Here is a 21,926-nt window from a genome sequence, read left to right as displayed (position 1 = left end):
GGGAGAAGCACAGAGAGGTTGATAGAAAAAGCTATCATTATTTATCATTTATAGAAAATCCGAAACCTGGATTTGTTTAGAAATTCCTGTCTGGAGCCTGGTTCACCAGGCTGAAAATGTCATTTCTCCAGATCCCTTTCTAAAAATCCATTTTACTACTGCATATATGTATGGAAAATATAGTATTTTTAAAAGAGTGAAGACGTTTTTCATTCCAGGCAATCAAATGAAAATAATGCCTAGAAGGATTTCAGTACTTGGACTTTTCCCACATATTTCTGTATCACTAACTTAAATGGCCAGAAAAGAAAAAGGTTACAATGGCGTGGGATGCAGGAAAAATCTCATGCAACTTTTGCCCATGAGCTTCAGGAAAACTTAAAAAGATACCAGTCTTAGAACACATAGAGTTTAGTGTGTGTGTGTGTGTGTGTGTGTGTGTGTGTGTGTGTGTGTACATATAGATATATGTAAAGTGTGTGTGTATGTGTGTGTGTGAGTGAGTGTGAGTGTATCCTTTGCCACTGCTCTGCAAGCAATATTCCCTCTTTGCCTCTAAGTGGTGCAATACTACATACTTTGCAAATGTCCTCTGTTTTAAAGGTTATCTGCTTGAAGTGATCAAGAGCCAAGGTGGCGCAGTGGTTAAATGCAGCACTGCAGGCTACTGCTAGATCAGCAGTTCAGTGGTTCAAATCTCACCGGCTCAGGGTTGACTCAGCCTTCCATCCTTCCGAGGTGGGTAAAATGAGGACCCAGATTGTTGGGGGCAATATGCTGACTCTCTGTAAACCGCTTAGAGAGGGCTGAAAAGCCCTATGAAGCGGTATATAAGTCTACTGCTATTGCTATCTGAAGGAACAGACGGAGTGCAATAGAAAATAGCCATAACAAATATTCTACTACGCTGCTCAGCAACACAGTGCAGATGAACACTACATGGGGAATGGGTGCATCTACAAGCTGAAAATTATAAGATTATAATATATCCATATAGCAATCAATGGACTGCTATTCTGCACCAGTCTGAAGACAAACCAATCACAGATCTGAAAGTTCCCATTATTCTATGTCAGTGGTTCCCAAACTTGGCAATTTTAAGACTTGTGGACTTCAACTCCCAGAATTCTCCAGAATTCTGGGAGTTGAAGTCCACAAGTCTTAAAGTTGCCAGGTTTGGGAACCACCGTTCTATGTAATCATGAGAAGCTGGTAAAAACATGGCTCCATGACCAAACATTCTTTTTTTCACCCTTTTTTCTTTTCTATTCACATGATTGATATTTAATCATCTTGTAACAATTTTGTACAAGAGGACTTTCTGGGGCATCTCCAGAGATAACTTCAATCAATTATGAATTTTCATATAGGTTTTCTCAGTGGTGGGCTGTCATTGGTTTAACAACTGGCACTTCACACGCTCATGCACTGCATTAAAAAAAAAACATTTTAAGCTCTAAAACAGTGTTTCTCAACCTTAGCAACTTGAAGATGTCCGGACTTCAACTCCCAGAATTCCCCAGCCAGCGAATGCTGGCTGGGGAATTCTGGGAGTTGAAGTCCGGACATCTTCAAGTTGCCAAGGTTGAGAAACACTGCTCTAAAACTTACCTTCTACTGCAGCGCCAGTGAGTAAAACAGCTGAGGTGCGGCAATATGCTGTGGCGCACAAACCAGCTGAGCTGAAAAACCCAGAAATATAGGACAGGATAGGGCGGGGGGGGCAACTACTCACAGGAACTATTGGTTCACCCAAACTGGCAGCAGCCCACCACTGGTTTTTCTTAATGGTCAACATATCAACGTTAGCTTTTTAAACTAGCTTTTTAAATTAGAACAATGATGAACAAGTTTTTGATGGCCCAAAATTTAATACTTGGGAGGAGATGAATAGATGTTAACAATGTAAATCAGCAGTGTTGAGATGTTTAGCTTGGGGATGGCTCTAAGAGTTTTGCAGAAGACCTTTTCTTTAAAAAAAGCTATGATAAGGCAGTTTTATGACCTACACTGTAGATTTCGTGTTTCATGACTAAAATGACAGTATGTACTAATTTTCAGATATTAAAAAAATGCTTAGCGTAAGTGTGGGTTTTGCTTGTTAAAATATATGAATTAGTCTGAAGTAAACATTTGACTCAAAAATCCCCAGGATTTCAGGAAGAATATCCAAGGGAATATGGGACTTTAAAAAAAAACATATAGCAATAGGGAGCAGCATGGTGGCCTAGAGCTGAAAATGCTTGCCTCTCACTCAGAAAGTTTTGATTTCAATCCTATGCAATGATAGATGTTTCTTTATGAGGGTGCAAAGAGAAAGTATCTACTGCGAACTCTGTGTAGGCATCAGGAAGGGCATCTGGCCAGTAAATGCTCAGCTCCATTAGTTACCCTGACTCTACCCCCAAAGCAATTGATTACAAAATCGTAAAAAGAAAGAAAAAAGTGTAGCAATAGGATTAAATGCTTTTCAGGTTTCGAAGCATACCTATCGGGCAGATTGATGCCTCAGCACGCAGTATATTGCGTGAGAATTGATGCTGCCATCCTCCATCAAAAAACCTCCCATCTTGAAATGTAGCCTCTTTTTGCAGTTTACCAGCCCTGCGTTAGCTGTTTGCACTTCCAGTAAAACTCACTTTATTTGCATAAATACCTCCTTTGTTTACCCATAGCAAACATTTTTGATTTTGTTTCCTTTTAATGCATTGTCCCAACTTCCCCTTATGATCTTGGTTTTCTTAATGCTACCTTGGGAACTAATTCCCTCTGAAAAGCACTTTATGTAACACAAATGGTGTGTTTTTAAATCTATCTTTTCTTTCCTTCTCTTCCTTTTGATTTGTTTGTATTGTTAGCCGCCCGGAGTCCTACGGGATTGGGCGGCATATAAATGTTATTAAACTTTAAACTTTAAACAAATAAATTTAACTGAATTAGATTTAATTTAAATGACTTAGACTCAACATAAGTTTAAATGAGTTAGCTTTACTAAGATCTCTTGTGACAAGTAAAGAAAGCATTGAGGGAAGCACATAAGGTGTTTTACAAAGAATGAGAAGCAGTTCTTTTATAACAAGAAAAAGCAAGTTTCTGATTTACAGGAGTTCAGTTTGCATTTGGCAAACAACATTTTTGCTGGGATTGAAGCTTCTGTAGACTTCTTTGCACAAGAGAGTTTGAGCATTGCGTCCTAAGCATCGAAGATAAATCAGTAAAATAATATTTAAACCAGGGGTCTCCAACCTTGGCAACTTTACGACTTGTGGACTTCAACTCCCAGAATTCCTCAGAGTTGTCAAGGTTGGAGACCCCTGGTTTAAAAGATATCTCTATTTGAATGCAGACTATATCCCACCGAGGAAATCAAATGATGGAATGTAGTCTGGATTCACAGGGGTGAGGGGCTGCATTCCAGAGGACCAAGAAACCATGAAGCTGAAATAGTTTGGTTGGGAGAAAAAGAGTCAAAATAGCTGCTCCCTATAATTTCTCAGAGTATGTCTTTAATGATGCAAGTAATTGCTTTAGTTTGGCAAGATTTCTATCTGTAGGTAAGAAACAATAAAGGAAACTGCTTACAATGTAGTAGAAGTAGATATCTTTCTTGGGGTTTGGAGCCTAGCATCAAATTACTTGTGGTTTTACCATAACATAGGACAGAATAGGAAAAGGGAAACACATTTTTTTTTGTTCAAGAAACTTTTCTTCAAAAACTTCTTAAATCCAGATAACTAAAAGGCAGCATATTCTGGCATCATACCAGCAGAGCATTGGAAATGGCTCTCCTTGCCTCCTAAGGGAACACATCAAGGCAATGTGAAGGGAGCCAACCTGATTTCTTACCGAAGGCTGCTGTGAGCTTGCTTACCTTTAGCTCCTACAAATAATTCCTATAGGGATAGCTCCGCCAGTCTTTTGCAATACTTTTTGAAAATTAAAATGCCATTAGGCACTTTGTGGTTTTTCCCCTAGAGGGTATCTTGGAGACTACTAATTTTCTCCATACTTTCTCTCAAGGTATGAAATTAGAAGCCACCTTTAGATCTATAAAGGCAATGTAGAGGGTTCCATTTGGGAGATTCCTGTTATTTTTCTGCTAAATGATACAGAATTATATGCTGGCTCATTGCAAAGAATCCAGATCTGAAATTGCTCAAGTACAAAAATATTCTTAGAATGTAGCCAATCTGAACATTTATGACATAAGTCTCGGCACACTGTTTGCTAATTCCTGAAAGAGGACTGGATGATCATTAACATTATATTGGGAGAGTAATCGAATTAAGCCACTCCTTAGGTATACATACAATATATGACATTAAAATGAGAAGCTAACACCAATTCCCACCATATTGGATTTAGCTTTAAAAATTCAGATGGGATTAAATATTTGACGGGAAGAGCCAAGGTGGCGCAGTGGTTAAAGAGCAGCACTGCAGGCTACTGCTAGATCAGCAGGTCAGCGGTTCAAATCTCACCGGCTCAGGGTTGACTCAGCCTTCCATCCTTCCGAGGTGGGTAAAATGAGGACCCAGATTGTTGGGGGCAATATGCTGACTCTCTGTAAACCGCTTAGAGAGGCCTGATAGGCCTATGAAGCGGTATATAAGTCTACTGCTATTGCTATTGCTATATTGACAGGAGTTTTATTACTTTTTATGTTTTTTTTAAATAAAATTTCAGCGGAAGATTCAGAGGATACTTATTCACTGAATATTAAGGATACTGTCTTGGATAGTAAAATGACCTCAGAAGTGTGTGTACCAAGTATGAAGTATAGCACCAAGTATATGATAATTATGAGTATTGGTATTTATGTTAGCTATAGATTTAGAAAAGCTGCCAAAACAGACAATGATCTTTATTCATTACAACCTATTACAACCTCCTGGCTCAGATTTTTAGTACTAACTTGTTCTTTCCTTCATTTAGTTATAATAGCTCTATTTTTATGGGTTTAAAAAAAAAACAGGTATTAAAATTATTAGTTGTTCTGGCCATTCCTATATGCAAGCACTTTCCGGGCTGTACATTCCTTATCATAATAGGGTTTTGATCTCTTAGTGGATTGGTATTAAGATCAGGTAGGAGAAGGTTAAATATATTTTTGAGCAAAGCTAATGAGATTGTGAAAAATTGAGATTATTTCAAGATGCTCATTTGACACCAACAGTGATAGATTCAGTTGGGTAACTTGTGGAACTTCAAAAAATTGATTTGTGGCCAAACTTATATATCCACACTGATCTAAGATACCCTCCAATGGTATCTTCTTATTCTTAAGAGATTTCTGGTGGCTCTACTCACTTCTTATGGAAATGAAAAGTCTTAATAATGGTAGCTGATCACTTTCAAAATGGAAAGTTACTCTGCAATTTTTGCAATGAGATATATAGCCACTAGAGTTAGATGTAGAGAGTAAAGAGGGTGGCTTTGAGGCAAAAAGGGAAGGGACATTACCAAAGAGATGCTTTGGGTTATTTATCAAAACAATAAAGGCTTTATTGTTAGTCCTAGTGCAGTACGTATGTACAATGTCAAGGAAAGCTATAGGAGGCTGATAGCTCTGACCAGACTATCATTCAGTCAGGGGACAGTCTACTCAACATTGGATCATAAGATTGGAAATGCCAAAAAAATCCCCTCATAAAATCTAGGAACAGTGGTAATAATAGAATACTATAGTCTGATGGAAGAAATATGATGCGTGAATCATGACAGTAAGTAAATCTTTATTACGGTCAAAGACCAGCAATACACATTAGTTTTTACAATATGTTAAAAAGTACTGACATTAAGATATAATTAAAAAGTATTGACGTTAAAAGTGGAAAATAACATACATGTTCTCAGATTGTTTGGGTCACTCCCTGGTTTACCTGGGTGCAACGCTGTTAAGTATAGGAGTAAATACAATGGTCCAAAGATTGTTAGAGATATGTCCAGATAATTGGTACAAGATGACAACTATACTTCTGTAGCCAATTTTTTTTTTCTTATGGACATTGCAGCAGCACAGAACTTTGCCACTGCATACGTGGTAACCGGGTTAGTGTCCTGAAGGAGAAAGCCTAGTTAAAAATTGTCCGCCCTCCCTGGCAATCTCTCTAATAAGGGAAGAATATGTGCAGACCTACAAGCTCTGTATAGCTCGCAGTGTAATAGAACATGTCAATTATCTTCCACTTCTCCTTTACCACATATAGAAACCCATTCTGCAATAGATGTTCTCTTATACCTGCCCTGGAGGAATGCTGAAGGAAGAATATTAAATCTGGCTCTGAAGAAAGCTATTCTTTGTTTTGGGAAGATCAGGTCATTTAGATATATTGCCGATTCCCACACACCCTGTTTGATTCTGTCCCTACTGTGGAGAGGCAACCTATTTAGTTCTTGGAACTCCATGTCCTTCATTCTATTAATTACTACTTGGAGTTCCATTGAGTGCAGCTAAGATGGCTCGCAGGAATTTGGTTTGTATGGTTTCTAGTAAGTCTTTCTTTGCAAGGATTCCTGTGTGTGCCCCATATAGAATTTGTGCCAATGTTTTGGCCTCAAAGAGTTTTAAGGCAGCAGGTACTAACTGACCTCCACCTGTATAAAAGAAATGTTTAATTGCATTTGAGGACCTATTGGCTACTTGCAATGTGTGATCCAAGTGTGCCTTCCATGTTCCTTGCGAGTGGAAAACTACCCCAAGGTATCTAAATGTTCTAACCTGTTCCAAACTGTGTCCTTCTATTTTCCAGGAGTATTGGCTTGGTCTTTTAGCAAAAACTAAAATGTTTGATTTATCAAAGTTAAGGACCAGCTTGTTTTGCCTGCAATAGCCGAGTGTTGCCCTAATTGCTCTCTTCAGTCCTACAGGGGTTTGTGAAATGATAGCGGCATCATCAGCATATAAGAGAATTGGCTAGGAGGAATCGGTTAGGAGGATGGAAATCAGGGTTCTGTAGGAGATCAATCAGGGGATTCATATAGAAGTTAAAGAGGGAGGGGGATAGGATACAACCCTGCCATACACCTTTTTGTACCCTTACTGAGCCAGTTAAACTCCCTTGGGGATTGCACCGCACTTTCAAGGTGGAATTGGCATACACTTTTTGTATGAGGAAGAGGAGGCGTTTATCGATTGTGGTGCATTTTAATTTCTCACAGAGGGTGATCCTGGATATTGAATCAAAGGCGTGCTTAAAATCAAGGAAGGCCACAAAAAGAGAGGATTATTTTTTTATATGTGTATTTTTGTACTAAATGGTGGAGTACCAAGATATGATCCACCGTAGATCTTCCTTCTCTAAAACCGGCTTGTTCGTCTTTGATTATCCCCCCTGATATTAGCCAATCTTGAAGTTTATAATTTAGGTGTTTGACATACAGTTTACTAATAACGCTTAGAAGACTAATGGGCCTATAATTGCCTGGGTCATTTCTATTACCTTTTTTATAAATTGGAATGATAATTGCTACTCCCCAATCTCTAGGCATATGGCCTGTTTTATCTATAAATGTAAAAAGTGATGCTAAAAGTGGAGCCCACCAACTGGCGTTCTTTTTTATTATTTCTGGCAGGACATTATCAGCCCCAGGTGCCTTATTAGCCTTTAGGGCTCCGATCAACCAGGATATCTCTTCTGGTGTAACTGGGGGCCAGTAAGGATTTTGGTCCAAACTAGCTTGGCTCTCCTTAATTACATACTCAGGACCTGTATAAAGCTCCCTAGAATACTCTTCCCAAGCATGAATCGGAACCTGATTTGTTGGAGGTAGGGGAGATTTCCCCAATCCTCTGGTGACGTACCAAAAAAGGGATGGAATCATGACAATAAAAACTATAAAGAGGCAGGGAAGAAATCTTACTTCTCTTCATTCAGAATGTAGCTCCTGCTAAAGTAGCTTCTCCCTATTGTGCTCTGCATTGGGAAAGCTTCTATGCTAACTGAATTTCTGTTACTGATACATAGAATACTGAACTGATGCAGGCTTTGGTTCACTTAATAGGATTAGTCTGATCATTCTTGGTAGTAGAATATGAACAAAACACATTTGGAGATTCAACTTCTCATCAATTAAAATGATTTTATAGGTCATCCAGGGAATGAATGCCGACAAGAAACTGTCTTTATGCTTATTCATATTGTTTTTGGGGGAGGAGGATTTAGAGGGATAGCAGGGATAGCAGGGTGGCGCAGTGGTTAAATGCAGCACTGCAGGCTACTTCAGCTGACTGCAGTTCAGCAGTTCGGCTGTTCAAATCTCACCGGCTCAGGGTTGACTCAGCCTTCCATCCTTCCGAGGTGGGTAAAATGAGGACCCAGATTGTTGTTGGGGGCAATATGCTGACTCTGTAAACCGCTTAGAGAGGGCTGAAAGCTCTATGAAGCGGTATATAAGTCTAACTGCTATTGCTATTTAGCAGAGATAGTTCAGCAGGATAACAGGGGTAAATTAGCAGGATAATTAAACTTGGCTTAACTGAAGACAACTGTCTTCAATGTCTTCACTGTTTCATTTATATTTAAGCAAATGAATTCACATAAATTGAAATTTTCTCATTGGTCCATGTCATGCTATTCTGTGATTTTTATAGAGATTGTAGCAATTGTCAGATAAAATCATTATTATTATGATTATTATAAGACATTACTTGATTATCTGGATGCATTTTATGTTTAATATATCTTATTAAATATTCTAAAATAACATATTTGTGGTTAAATTTGCATATTTGCAATGCAAAACTTGCAAACAATTAATCAAGCTGCAGATTAGATACATGGACAAATTTGACAGACACAGTAATAATTTATTTCTATTCCTTATTTATTATTTATTTTGCATGCTGCCTTTATTATTTTTACAAATAACTCAAGGCAGCAAACATATCCAACACACCTTTCTCCTCCTATTTTTCCCACAACAATTCTATGAGGGGTGGGGTTGGGATGAAAGAGAATGACTGGCCCAAAGTCACCCAAGCTGACTTTCATGGCTAAGATGGGACTTAAACGCATAATCTCCTTCTTTTCTACTCTGGTGCCTTAACCACCAGACCAAACTGATTCTCTCCACTGCTGTTGTTCTACTGCTATTCCATATGTCATTTTTTATCTGGGAATGCAAATGAATTTTGATTTCTTTGTTAATTCAATCAAATAAATGTCATATCCATGCATTTATATCATTGTTGATTATCTCCAATTGTTTAGCTTTTTTATTTTTATATTTAACATAAACTTTAAATATAGGACAACATTGTAGCATCTATTACAGTGTTTCTCAACCTTGGCCACTTGAAGATGTCTGGACTTCAGCTCCCAGAATTCCCCAGCCAGCGAATGCTTGAAGTTGAAGTCCAGACATCTTCAAGTGGCCAAGATTGAGAAACACTGATCAATTATTACCAACATAGACATTTTATATATTAACTAACTAATATTATACTATGTGATACTACATAAATACATAATATATAGCTGCCAAATTTTGTTTTTGTATATGGGTATCACAATATAACTATGGTTTATCTCATATTTTTATATTATTATGCTGATCAGTTATAATAGCAAGGTTGATTTGAACATTTCTTATCAGTAATTACCATTAAAAATCAGTATTTCCTTAAGTGGAAACAGGATGAGTTACTTATCTTAGTAAAAAAAAGGACCTCTAAATTGCTCTTCATTAAACTTTCAAATCTTCAAGAAAATTTTATTCTAAACATCATCCTAGCTGTAGAAAATTTAGAACAAATTAAGCAAATTTAAGTAGATATGGCACAATGGTGTGATTTAAAACTAAATGCACTGATACGTTTGTCTATAATCTACAGAATTATATTTAGCATTGACAAATGTGATATATTTTAATGGAGGGAGAAAGGAAAACAAAAAATCCAAATGTGCAAACTAGAAAAACTGGTTTAACCTTAGTATTATCAAACTTGTGTCGTACTGGAACATGAGTCAGCTGAGTGATTTTATAAAAAAGGAGATGTAGAAGGAAATAGTAAATCAAAATATTGAGCTATAATTCACAGATTCATAAGGCTAAATGTATAGTATTGCACTTTTCAAAGAAAAAGAAATACTCCAAAGAGTTACATTTAAGACAAAGGGGGGGGGCAACTGCTGGGTCCTATTTAATTCATAGGTCTAAACAATGGCAACTAGAAAAACAACTGAACGCTTTAAAAACTCACATTATAAAAGATAATGAAAAGCCATGTACAGTGTGTATACAAATTATCCAAACATACAGTGAACACTGATAGGTCAGCGCACATGCTTCTAAAACAAATTGGAAAGTTTTATAACATAGAATGTTGATAATTGGAGACCCTGTTAAGAGTCATCTGAAAAAACGCCACCTTTCCTTTGCCATGTCACTTTTGTATCTCTTTTCCCATCTTAATATGCCGGTTTCCCTCCACCTACTCTAACTAATTTTTTTATTTTGCATTTGGAAACAGACTGCCTGGAGATTAAACCAAAAAAAATTAATGATTGACTGAACTGGAACAGCTCCTTTACAATAAATAGAAATGTTGGTACGCAAGCCTTTAATGGAAAACACAGCAGCTGCCAATGTGTAAAATGGACTTCAAAACAATCTTCACATCACCCTCAGCTCTCCACAAACTTTCTCCCTTTCCAATTTTTACATTTATTTGAATAGATAATTTTACATTTATTTGAATAGATACACACACACACACAAACACATTCTCCAGGCACTGAATCTGGTGTTAGTCAAATATAAAGTAAAAAATAGCCACAATAACAAAGGCCTGACAGAATAGCAGAATGGCAAAACACCTAAGAAAGAGCTGGATTCTGGCAATTATGTGGCCTTGTTGATTAAAATGGCTACTGCCTAGGTCTAGTGCAGTGGCTCTGCTGGCTGGAGAATTCTGGGAGTTGAACACAAGTCTTAAAGTTGCCAAGTTTGGGAACCACTGGTCTAGTGCTTCAAAGGCAAACTCTGCCCAAGGAATCGTTTTATGATTATGTGAAATTGTCAATAGAAACATCCTGGCAAGGAAAAGCCACCATACATATATTTTACCTGACACCTGATATCCAAGCAAACTTAGCATTCTTAAGAATAAAAGAACTGGTGCCTTCATGGAAAGATAACTGTTAAATACAACAAATAAATGTTACTCAATGCATTTGATGACCTTCGATTCATTTTAAAGGGTAAGATAAACTAACAGTATCTACTGCTTAAATAGCTGCTTGCTATTTAATTGCTGGGATAAATATCAACCTCAGATATGTAGATGATACCACTCTAAAGGCAGAAAGTGAAGAGGAACTAAAGACTCTCTAGATGTGGGTGAAGGAGAGTGCAAACGTTGGTTTGAAACTCAACATTAAGAAAACTAAGATCATGGCATCTAGCCTTCTCAATTCCTGGCAAATAGATGGGGAAGAAATAGAGGTAGTGACAGATTTTACTTTCCTGGGCTCCAAGATCACCGCAGATGGGGACTGCAGCCATTAAATTAAAAGATACTTGCTCCTGGGGAGGAAAGCTATGGCAAATCTAGACAGCATACTAAAAAGCAGAGACATCACCCTGCCAACAAAAGTGTGTATAATCAAGGCTATGGTTTTCCCAGTTGCAATGTATGGCTGTGAAAGTTGGACCATAAGAAAGACTGAGCACCAAAGAACTGAGACCTTTGAACTATGGTGCTGGAGAAGACCCCTCTGAGTCCCTTGGACTGCAAGGCGATCAAACTGGTCAGTCCTAGAGGACATCAACCCTGACTGCTCTTTAAAGGCCAGATCCTGAAGATGAAACTCAAATACTTTGGCCATCTAATGACGAGGAAGGACTCACTGGAGAAGAGCCTAATGCTGTGAAAGATTGATGGCAAAAGAAGAATGGGATGACAGAGAATGAGGTGGCTGGATGGAGTCACCGAAGCAGTGGGTGTCAGCATAAATGGACTCCAGAGGATGGTAGAGGACAGGAAGGCCTGGAGAAACGTTGTCCATGGGGTTGCGATGGGTTGGACACGACTTCGCAACTAACAACAATAATTTAATAGTTAAAGAGAAGTAATAAAATTCAGAGAATATCAGCTAAGAAGGGAATAGATGGCTGTTCTTCAAAGCAAAATATTGTACCGTGGACTTTTAAAGTTACTTATATCTAACTAATCTGTAGTTTCATACTCAATGATTGAAGGTCCAGAAGAACAATAATTAGAAGAAAACTCTCAACTTTCACGAGCTATTATTCTCAACCCCTTTACGAAACTAAACACAAGAGCTTAAAGAATTTTCTCTAACCTTAAAAGAGAAAGAAGCAATAGCTTTCAGGAAGGACACAAGGGTTGGATTATCAAGTTGTCTACAATCTGAATACAATTCAACATGCAACACTATTGTCAAAAGGATCTTACCATTTTGAGTTGCATCACAAGAAGCATTATATTCAAGATAAGAAATCATAGCCTCAGGGCCTGCCTCATTATTTTAAAGAATGAAGCAGCCTCCTTAGGGTCAAACTGATATATCCATTAGCCTACTATTTAATCCTCTTTCTGTCCTGCCTTTGTATACAATGGGAGGGGGTGTATGTGTGTTAAAGGTAAAACTGTGCAGTGAAATTCAGTCTGGATAGAAAACAACTTGACTATAATTAAGCATGCTGTTGTTATTAGTACATTTCAGGTTAAACATTTGAATGAACAGCATGTTGGCTGCCTTATAACTGGGGCTAGTTCAAAGCACAGACTTTGGGCTAGTAAGCAGAAGGAGACACTGCAGAGCCATCTCTCTAAAATTTGAAGAGATCTATACTAGGTTTCTAAATGATTTTGAAACACTGTTCAAAGAGTGGTGTTTGTATTTAAATCTTGTGCAGACACGATATGTAAAAACAATCTTATCCTATGTTAATCTTTTCAGGGGCTTAATATATCTGCTCCAAGGGAGAGGGCTGTAGAGACTCGGCTACAGGTATTTTCTATTTCTCTATCCAATATAGACTTTTATTTCTCTCTAACCCTGGAATATTTTTAGTAAAAAATATATTTTTCATTCTGCTTTCTATTAAAACATCCTATTAAAATGTTAAGAGTACCACAGAAATATCTTTTAAGAAAAGAAACAAGGCACCACTGCCTCCAGCTTATTCAGTAGTGGTCAATTTCACGTTGTCCACTTCTGGAATCAAAGCCAGGAGGAAGAAAAAAGGGCTGGGAAGTAAACCTTGATGAATAGCCCAGGAGAGGCAATAGCTCCTTCACCCCCCACCCCATTTTTCCTGTTAAAACATAGTCCTGTTGCATGTCAGCAGGGGCAAAATTAAATGAGTGGAGCTTTGCCATTGCATGTACGTTAACATTCAGCCATAATAGTGGAGATTTCAGATGACTGTTTCAAATTGGTTCATATATTTATTGCTCTTTTAATTGATGAAAAGGAGCATTTTCTGATTCTAGATTTTATATATTTTTAAATCCTGCCTTTATTATTTGTATAAATATCTCAAGGCAGCAAATGTACTAATACTCCTTCCTCCTCTTATTTTCTGCACAATAGCAATCCTATGAAGTGAGTTGAGCTGAGAGAGAGAAAGAAAGAGAGAAACTGACTGGGCCAAATTCACTCAGCCAGCTTTCATGCCTAAGGCAGGACTTATTTCAAATTTAAAATTTTGTGCAATTATATTACAAATTGGGTAGATTTTAGGATAACTATACTATTCAACACTTTTGAAGTCTTCCACAGAAGTTTCATTTGAAGCTTTGACACAATTTATTAGAAAACATAATTAATCATATAACCAAAATTGCATGAAAACAACTGGAAGGTTTTGTGGTTGTTCTTCCTGGACTGACTATGAGTAAAAAAAGATTCTTGAAACAGGGGGAAAAATTGTGGGTTCTTTTTTTAATTTCGTTCTCCTCCGTGTTGAGCCGATTCCCTATGCCTTTCGTCCTTCACTTTCAGACTATGAATTCGGTGCCTAGCATCTGCCTATAATTCAAGCGGACCTTTTGCTCCTGTTCTTTTTTTCAAGTGACTGTCACATCAAATGCTTGTTGGGTTCTTTTACACAAGATTCTTTGCACTTTAAAAAAATCTGAGAAGAGCTGCTTGACACTGGAGTTAGACCAGAAAGAGAAAATATTTTCTAACTGGCATAAAGAAAAAATTATTTGTAAATGGCCTATTTTTACTGTAAGCTGGAAAAACAGGTTATCCCGAGTTCAGATCAGGGAGGAAGACATGTAAGGTCTACTATATAGTAGTCTATTTCTCAGAGGGGTTGGAAAGCAAAATTTATGTGTGGAGTCATGTTACAGTTTCAACACTTTAATAAGCATCGGAATTATTTGACCCTTAAACTCAGGTTTCATAGGTATCATAAACTTCTGTGGCAGGAAACCACCAGAAGACAACAGTGAAATATTTTTCAGGTATTTTTAATTGAGAAAAAGAGAAATGGAATGTATGTCTTTCACATTTAAAAATAGATATATTATAAAATGTTGTAAAAATGAATGTCTTTTGGGACGCCCAATCCCATCCATTCAAACCCACTGAAGTCTGTGGCTACATTCTATTTCTAATGAAAAACAAGTTTGGCCTAGAACTGCTTTTCATTAGTAATGTTCCTTAAACTCTTCTCTTCAAAAGAAAAATATTAAAAATGTATAGCAAATTACTGGAGAAATAAATCTTACCGATGGCAAGGGGATTAATTAAACGTATTTGAAAATTAATGCTATTTTTTCTGAACAAAATTATAGCAGTCATTGATTTTTCAATTAATATGGGCGTTCTCCAAAGGTTAGTTCATCTTTTTCAGTATGTGAAGAAATAAATATTATGAAATAAATAAATGTAGCATAAACAAATAGTAGATTATATTTACCTATCAGGCTCAAGTATACAAATGGACTAACATCCTAACACCCTTATATTATCATACTGTTCAGAATTTCAATGCCAGTTAAACCTGGTACAATAAATCAACTCCTTTCTCACTTCAGTATGATAGCATTGAGTATTTTCTTTCCAGTACTGTTTCATTAAGACAGTTAAACTGGCTTTCCCCCACAGTACCATAGCAAACTCACTGCCATTTGCCTAGCTGGCGTCAAACTTGGTATTCAAATAGTTAAGACTTTCCTAAGAATTCTCAAATGTGTGTCCTTTACAACATTTAATCTGAGAAGTTCATACAATGAGAAAAAAAAAACAGCTGACCAAGTTTTATGAAGGACCCAATGACATTCTGTACTAAAAATGGTTACTGATGATATGGAAATGGTTCCTGCAGCATTATAATTCTTACCTTTGGGGAAACTGTTGGGTTGCACGACCCTCAAGTAACCGTTCACCATATTGAACAAGCCTTGTAAGTCACCATGTGAGTTACTGGGTGGTTGGTGATAGACGGGTTGTGTGAGGTTTTGAAGAGGCATCTTCAGAGGGTGAATAGGCCGCACAATCCCAAGTCCTAGAACAAGTTGGAAAGCCTTTGTGGATCTTTGCAGGAGTTTTCTTTACAGGAATCTCTGTCCAATGCTGCTCTGCAAGCACCTTTCACTTAGATATAATACTCTTTGAAGCTTCCTCTGACCAGCCCTGGAAACCTAGGTGATGATAAATCAGCAGTGTACCATAAAGTATGTATAACCCAGCAACCACCAGGATAAAGTCAGATCAAACATCAAACATTATCTTCCTTATGGGGAAAAAAATAGAATAAGGAAGTGGTTAATGTGGATTTTTTGGACAGGTAACATTGAACTTTCAGTGCTCAAATAATGGAAGGGAGGGTTGGAAGCCTCAAAGCCCCTCACCCAATTCTTCCCAAATCAAGCCATAAGTATATAAGAACAGTCTGGAAAAATCAGACAAAGCCCATCTCAACCTAGCATATTGCTTCTCACATCTATTGGGTGCTGGAAGGAAAAGTCAGAGATATGCTTTTCTCCTGCTCCTTGGGGAGGGGGAAGTTATCCTAGGGAGCAGGAGAAAGCAGGGATCACTCTGAGTAACACTTGACAGGCTTTGACAGATCTGTCCTCATTAAATGTATCAAGTCCCTTTTTAAGACAATCCAAGTCAGTGGCCATTACCATGAACTCCATGTTATAGCTATACATTACATGAAGAAATGCTGGTGTTAGGTGGAGGTACTGTTCTAAATCTCCTTTGAATTAGTTCCATTGGACAATCCTTGGTCCTAGTGTTTGAAGAGAAGATTGACACAAAAAACCCTTCTCTCTGTTGTATATATATTTTTATGTCTCAGTCGTATTCCCAATCAGTACCTTCTTTTTTTCAAACCTAAACAATTTTAGCTTTTTCTCAAAAGGAAAATGTTGAAGCTCTCTCTATTTGCCTAAATACAGCAGCTTCCACAAAACATTAGGGAGCAGGAGTTCCTTTGCACTCCCCTTCATTTGAATACTTCCTATCATTTTCCCTTCTGACACAGACATAAAGTACAGTAGTTAGTGGAGGAGCTGTGGACATAGAAGAAAAATGTCAGTGTAAAATATGGCGGAGAAGGGCCCGTATTTAGCAGGTCCATATTAGCAGATGGCAGACTTATTATTTAATTGCCATGTTCCTGTTAGAATGCCATGATTATGCCATAATTCAACAGATATTGGGTCCTTGAAACACCTGTGTCACCTGCTTTAACTAAAAGATTATCAGATTTATGAGACATAATCTTAGAAACCCTATCCTTTAATACCTGCTTAACACAAGTACTCAGAGAGAGTATTTTTCTACTTTCATATTTGGAGGGAGGGAACCCCATGCATTCCAGTGCCAGTTTCACAGATTAATGGGAGATGGGCATGAGCCACGTTGCTCCACCGCACATTCCCTACCCAGCCAGCCATCCTTAGTTCATGCTAACAGGGCAGGCTGTTGGGGGGGGGGGGGGGGAATACATCCTATTCAATACTTGTCTGCCTTCCCTTCCAAAGTAACACCCAGAGGAAAGTTTAGCCCTGGTTACCTCAACTTCCCATGCACCTTGTCCACGCACCTTTTAAAAATAACTCCCAGCTTCATCCTGACGCCTTGTGTGTCCAAACACATTTGGCCAATAAAGAATTCTATTCTATTCTACTCTATTTTTCCTACCTTTCCCTTCCCGGAGAAGAAATTAAGATGCCCCTGATGGGAGGTGGGTCCAACTTTGCTGCCAACATTCTTCCAAAAGTTGCGGAGGAAAAAGAAAACGCCACGCCACCTGGGAGGCGGTTGGGGGAATGAGAAGGACCGGAAGGGGGCCGCGGGAGCCGGAGGAGCAAGGCAGAAAAAAAACGGGGCTTGGCGAGCCCTAGAAGTGCGTCTTTCCCAGGATTTCTCCGCTCTGGCAGCGCCATAAAACTATTGTACTCAACCCTTCCTGAACTGCACCACAGCCACAAGTCCTCCCTGGGTTAAGCAAACCCGGCTTTAAACTCCCGACCTTTCCACACAGAGATGATAGATACATAGTACATGGTAGATAGATGATAGATAGATGGATAGATGGATAGATGGATGGATAGATAGATAGATAGATAGATAGATAGATAGATAGATAGATAGATAGATAGATAGATAGATAGATAGATAGATAGATAGATAGATAGATAGATAGATAGATAGATAGATAGATAGATAGTAGCGGTGAATCGCGTGGGTTCAATCCGGAACAAGGCGCGATGCTGTTCAACTCCGATTCAAGCAGGGTCCGAGAGTTCCCCGCCGCGCGACCCCCCCCCCCCCCGCTTTGCCTGTCCCTGGAGAGCGAGCGATCGCGGGCGCCAGCCGTCCGCGAAGTCTCAACTTCCCGTCCCTCCATCTGTTCCTCGACCTCACTTCTTTCTGAGGAAAATCCACGAGCCGGAGTAAGTGGGGGTGATGGACACCCACCCGCCCCTCCCGCCGTCGGACTGGAAGAGGCTCACTTAATGCTGCAGCTCCGCGAACACTGGGGGGCGCCGCGCCTGAGAAAGGAGAAGCAGATCTTTAAGGAGGGTCGAGGCGAATTCCCACAGCGGATTTGCCCTGCATAAAGGAGGGGCTGGACACGCGAGATTGGTTCCGCTACCCTTGGGATTTGCTCCAATCCCCGCCCGGACTTTCCTTCCTTCGGCGCCCTCGTTTTCTCTTTGGGCGGTTTAGCTATTCTCTGACCTCCAAAGTGCGAGTGGTTCGACTCCACCACAACCCGGAGCAACTGGAGGCAGAGACGCTTTAATGGCTGGTCTCCTTAACGACGTGAGCGTGGAATTCGAAGCAACGACGACACCAGTTAGAGCAGAGCTGGGAGTTTGGAAGCTCCCGAGAACCCTTCGCCCCCATTTTCTCCGCAGCCCCGCACGGAAGAGTTCTCGTTGCCTTGTTTTTCAGGAGTGGCGCCTTCAGTTTCCAACCGGGGCCCCTCGGATTCCAAGGAAACAAAAGTTAGAAAACTTTTGAACGTTTCCTTGGCCAGCGGCGTAAGGTCGCCCAGGGCTCGTCTAATGCAACATCCTCCTTGGGCAAACGGGACTTCAAAGGTTTCTCAAGAAAAGTTCGCTTCGCACTTCCTCTGTTGAAATAGGGCCCTGAAATTGCAAAGGTATCCTGTAGTTGTTTAAATACTCCCTTTTGGTGGTTGTTCTTTTTTTTTAAAACCCTGTCAATTCAACCCATTTTTTTAAGCAATACGTCTAAAATTCCTCGGAAAAAGAAAACACGATGTTGTAAAGCATGGAATTGAGGACCTGGAGAAAGAAATAAAAAATGAGATGTTGCTGAAAATATGAAATCTACCTAGTTACAATTTGTATGGATTGGGAACAGAGAAATAACATTGAAACTGCACACCCAGATAAAGAGATATATTTGAAGTCGCATCCTGGGTTTAAACCAGAGCAGCTGTAATGAAAATATATATATATTATTGGTAGCCTCATCCTTGTTATTTATTTATTTATACTTCTTATTTATTAACTGCCCATCTCCCTCAGAGATGTTGCGCTGAGATATTTTCCTAAAATGAACTTTACATTTTTCTTATAGCAGCATATTTTATTCGGCTTCTTTGATGATTTAGAGAGCTTTTTGTAGCTGTCTGATAATGACTAATTTCCATCTAGGATTGTCCAAGAAGGTTCTTCTACATGTGACATCAATTCAAAAGTGAAGGACTGGATCTGCAGAAAACACCAAATTGCAAACTGGCTAACCATGTTTTAGCTTATCATGTCAAACAAATGTAGAACAGTGGTTAGAGAAACTCTTAATTCTTTTAAAGATACGTAAATCTATCAGCCATATCCAAACACTTTGATTCTTTAGCAACTTTGCTAATTGCGACCCCCAGGACTTAACACTTCCTAATATGTGGTTTTGGAGGGGAGGGCTCTGCATATACAGTATGCTGCTCTCATGGAGCAGATTTAATGATGTTTTCTAAAAAAAAAAAAAAAAGGTGACTATATTGATGTAGGAGTCAAGAACACTTATCTTGCCTATGCCTGGCTCCATTGTTCTGCCATAGACATTCACAGATTTTGATTTACCAATGAAGGTAGATTTGGGATGGGGATCAGATGCTGAATATGGTGATAAGGTGATAAGGCCAACCTGGGAAAGGATGTCAATGCTACCTGCCAAGGAAAGTCCAGGGAGAGAATTTTGTCCATGAATCCAGAGGGACAATCCCCGAAAATGTGAGAAATCAATACAGGTCGTCCTTGACTTACAACTACAATTAAACTCAATTTTGTTGTTGTTAAGTGTGTTTTGCCCCATTTTACTACCTTCCTTGCCCCAGTTGTTAAGTGAATCACTGAAATTATTAAGTTAGTAATACAGTTGTTAAGTGAATCACTGAAATTGTTAAGTTGGTAATACGGTTAAGTGAATCTGGTTTCCCCAGAAGGTTGAAGTTCACATGACTCTCAGACACTGCCACTGTCATAACTATGAGTCAGTTGCCAAACATCTGTATTTTGATCACACAACCATCAGGATGCTGCAACAGCCATAAGTGTGAAAAACAATCATAAATCACTTTTTTTCAGTGCATATTGTAACTTCAAATGGTTACTAAACAAACCATTACAAGTCAGGGCTATCTGTGTTATCTCCTAAGCCCTAATAGGGCAGGTATCTAAACAGTGATAAGAGGCTAATAGAATGCCCTCTCCTCTTTTATATGATAGTAGGGAGAAGACTCAAGATAGCTGGTGCGGGGCTCTTCAACCAGTAACGGTGCGGCGGACGATGTTGACCAACAATGTTGGTTACAATGAGCAGGCCGGGGATGTTCAGCCGCAGGTGGGCCAAGAGGCGGCACCCACTACAGCCTCCACAGCTCCTTCAGCAGCCTTCAGTAGCGATGGCAAGAAAAATGAAGATCTTAAGCAGATGTTGGAAAACAACAAATATTCTGCTAAATTGGAGGCTATAAAAAGGATTGTTGGAATGATTGCCACAGGAAAAAAATGCATCTGAATTGTTTCCTGCTGTAGTGAAGAATGTAGCAAGTAAAAGTATCGAGTTTTAAAGGGATGAATGCTGTAACATTGAATGAAAGTAAATGATGAAAGAACGGTGCAGTCACAAAACTGAAGTTCTCCTGCCTCTGATCTCCATGTGGTTTCAAGGAACAGAGGCTTTCTCTGCACACCTGCAGTCATTCACTATACAGGCCTCTTGTTGTCAGTGTTGATTGTTGCTTGTTCATAGAACAATAACAAATAATTTAAAGCCTTGTAACCTGTGATTTAATATGTTGCTTTTTGGCAGAATAGACAGAGAAATATTTCTTCAGCTAGTGACAATAATTATAACACAACTGTACTTAGAAGGTTTTTTACACATTTTTTTTACAACTGCTTATGATGTTATTTAAAATTGAAATCATTTTTGTTGAGGTCCATTTAAACCTATATGGACTTTATTTAGAAATTAACTAAACTATAATTTTTATAAGGTGTCGAATTTTTATAAGCTGTAGAATTTCAGTGACTTACCTGTTTAGAAACTCTGTACATAAAATGCAAGCATATCATGTCGCAGGGAATCTAGAATGTCCATAATGCAACAATCTTAAACAACCATATTGGATGTACTTGTGAATGGTACTAAATGTTAATGTCCAAATGAACTGGTTTGTTTTTCAGATTAAAAAACTTGTAAAAAAAAGATAGCTGATGCAATTGGAAGAATAAGGACAAAGAGAGACAAGAGAGCAGAGGGGGGCAGGGCTTAAGAAGAAAGCTCTGTTGCTGGTTGGCCCAGCAAGGAAAAAAACCCAGTGCCATCAGAACAAGAAGCCAGGGCCACATTTTTCAGGCCAGAGGGAAGCTAAGTGCATGGAATGGCATCACATATTTCGTGGTGTGTTTTGGAGGAATTGGGGTGAATCTTTGGAGGTTATAGGGCCACAAAACAGAATTCAAGGGGCAAACACTGCTCATTTCTGGTCTGCGAAGGACAAAGAACACAGAATGGTGTATAGAGCAGGCAACCCTCTTGTGATTCTTTTAATGTTTTCTGGAAATACTTAGATTTTCCATGATAAACTATATTTGTCTCTTTGGTTGTTTTATTAAACATTCATTTATTATAAATAGCGTTTATTACTAAGTATCACCAAGTAACAATAGACAAAATAAACGTTTTAAACTGGTGTGAACACATATTTTAGATTTTTTTCTAGCAGATAGTTGATGGTTTCTGATTTAAAATAATATAACTGTGACAAAATTGCATTTGTCCTGCACAATTAAGGTTCCAAGATAGCCTAATATCTTGTAATGGGATCCATTGCATTACATAATTATACCATTTTCATGGGATACACTAAATCATTTAATCATCCATCTGCCCTTTTATTTCTGATCTCATTTAAGTACATCACAGTTTTGTCCCAAATGATTA

At 38.6% G+C, this 21,926-nt stretch overlaps 1 protein-coding gene and 1 long non-coding RNA gene across 5 annotated transcripts in view; one reads left to right on the top strand and one right to left on the bottom strand.

Annotated features, from left to right (window-relative positions):
- The window catches only part of LOC106539215 (prominin-1-A), a 42,568-nt gene extending 24,474 nt beyond the window's left edge, over window positions 1-18,094 (bottom strand). Inside the window, exons 1-2 of one of the 4 annotated variants that reach the window (XM_087725721.1) lie at window positions 17,957-18,094; window positions 15,328-15,628 (exon numbers count right to left, since the gene is read on the bottom strand). In XM_087725721.1, coding sequence (XP_087581847.1) covers window positions 15,328-15,457 — 130 coding nt within the window. In that variant the 5' untranslated portion in view covers window positions 15,458-15,628; window positions 17,957-18,094. The other 3 variants (XM_014053960.2, XM_014053957.2, XM_014053959.2) reach the window with 3 other exon arrangements.
- Window positions 18,095-18,131: 37 nt separating this feature from the next.
- Window positions 18,132-21,675, top strand: LOC106539216 (uncharacterized). The gene is made up of 2 exons (XR_001312787.2): window positions 18,132-18,612; window positions 20,204-21,675. It is a non-coding gene; the product is annotated as an uncharacterized LOC106539216 (long non-coding RNA).
- Window positions 21,676-21,926: the final 251 nt, after the last annotated feature.

The sequence above is a fragment of the Thamnophis sirtalis genome, unplaced genomic scaffold (genome assembly GCF_051295495.1).
Source record: "Thamnophis sirtalis isolate CommonGarterSnake01/CBP01778 unplaced genomic scaffold, rThaSir2_p1.2 scaffold_11, whole genome shotgun sequence".
NCBI classification, from domain to species: Eukaryota; Metazoa; Chordata; class Lepidosauria; order Squamata; family Natricidae; genus Thamnophis; species Thamnophis sirtalis.
This window is presented reverse-complemented; position numbering and strand designations above follow the sequence as displayed.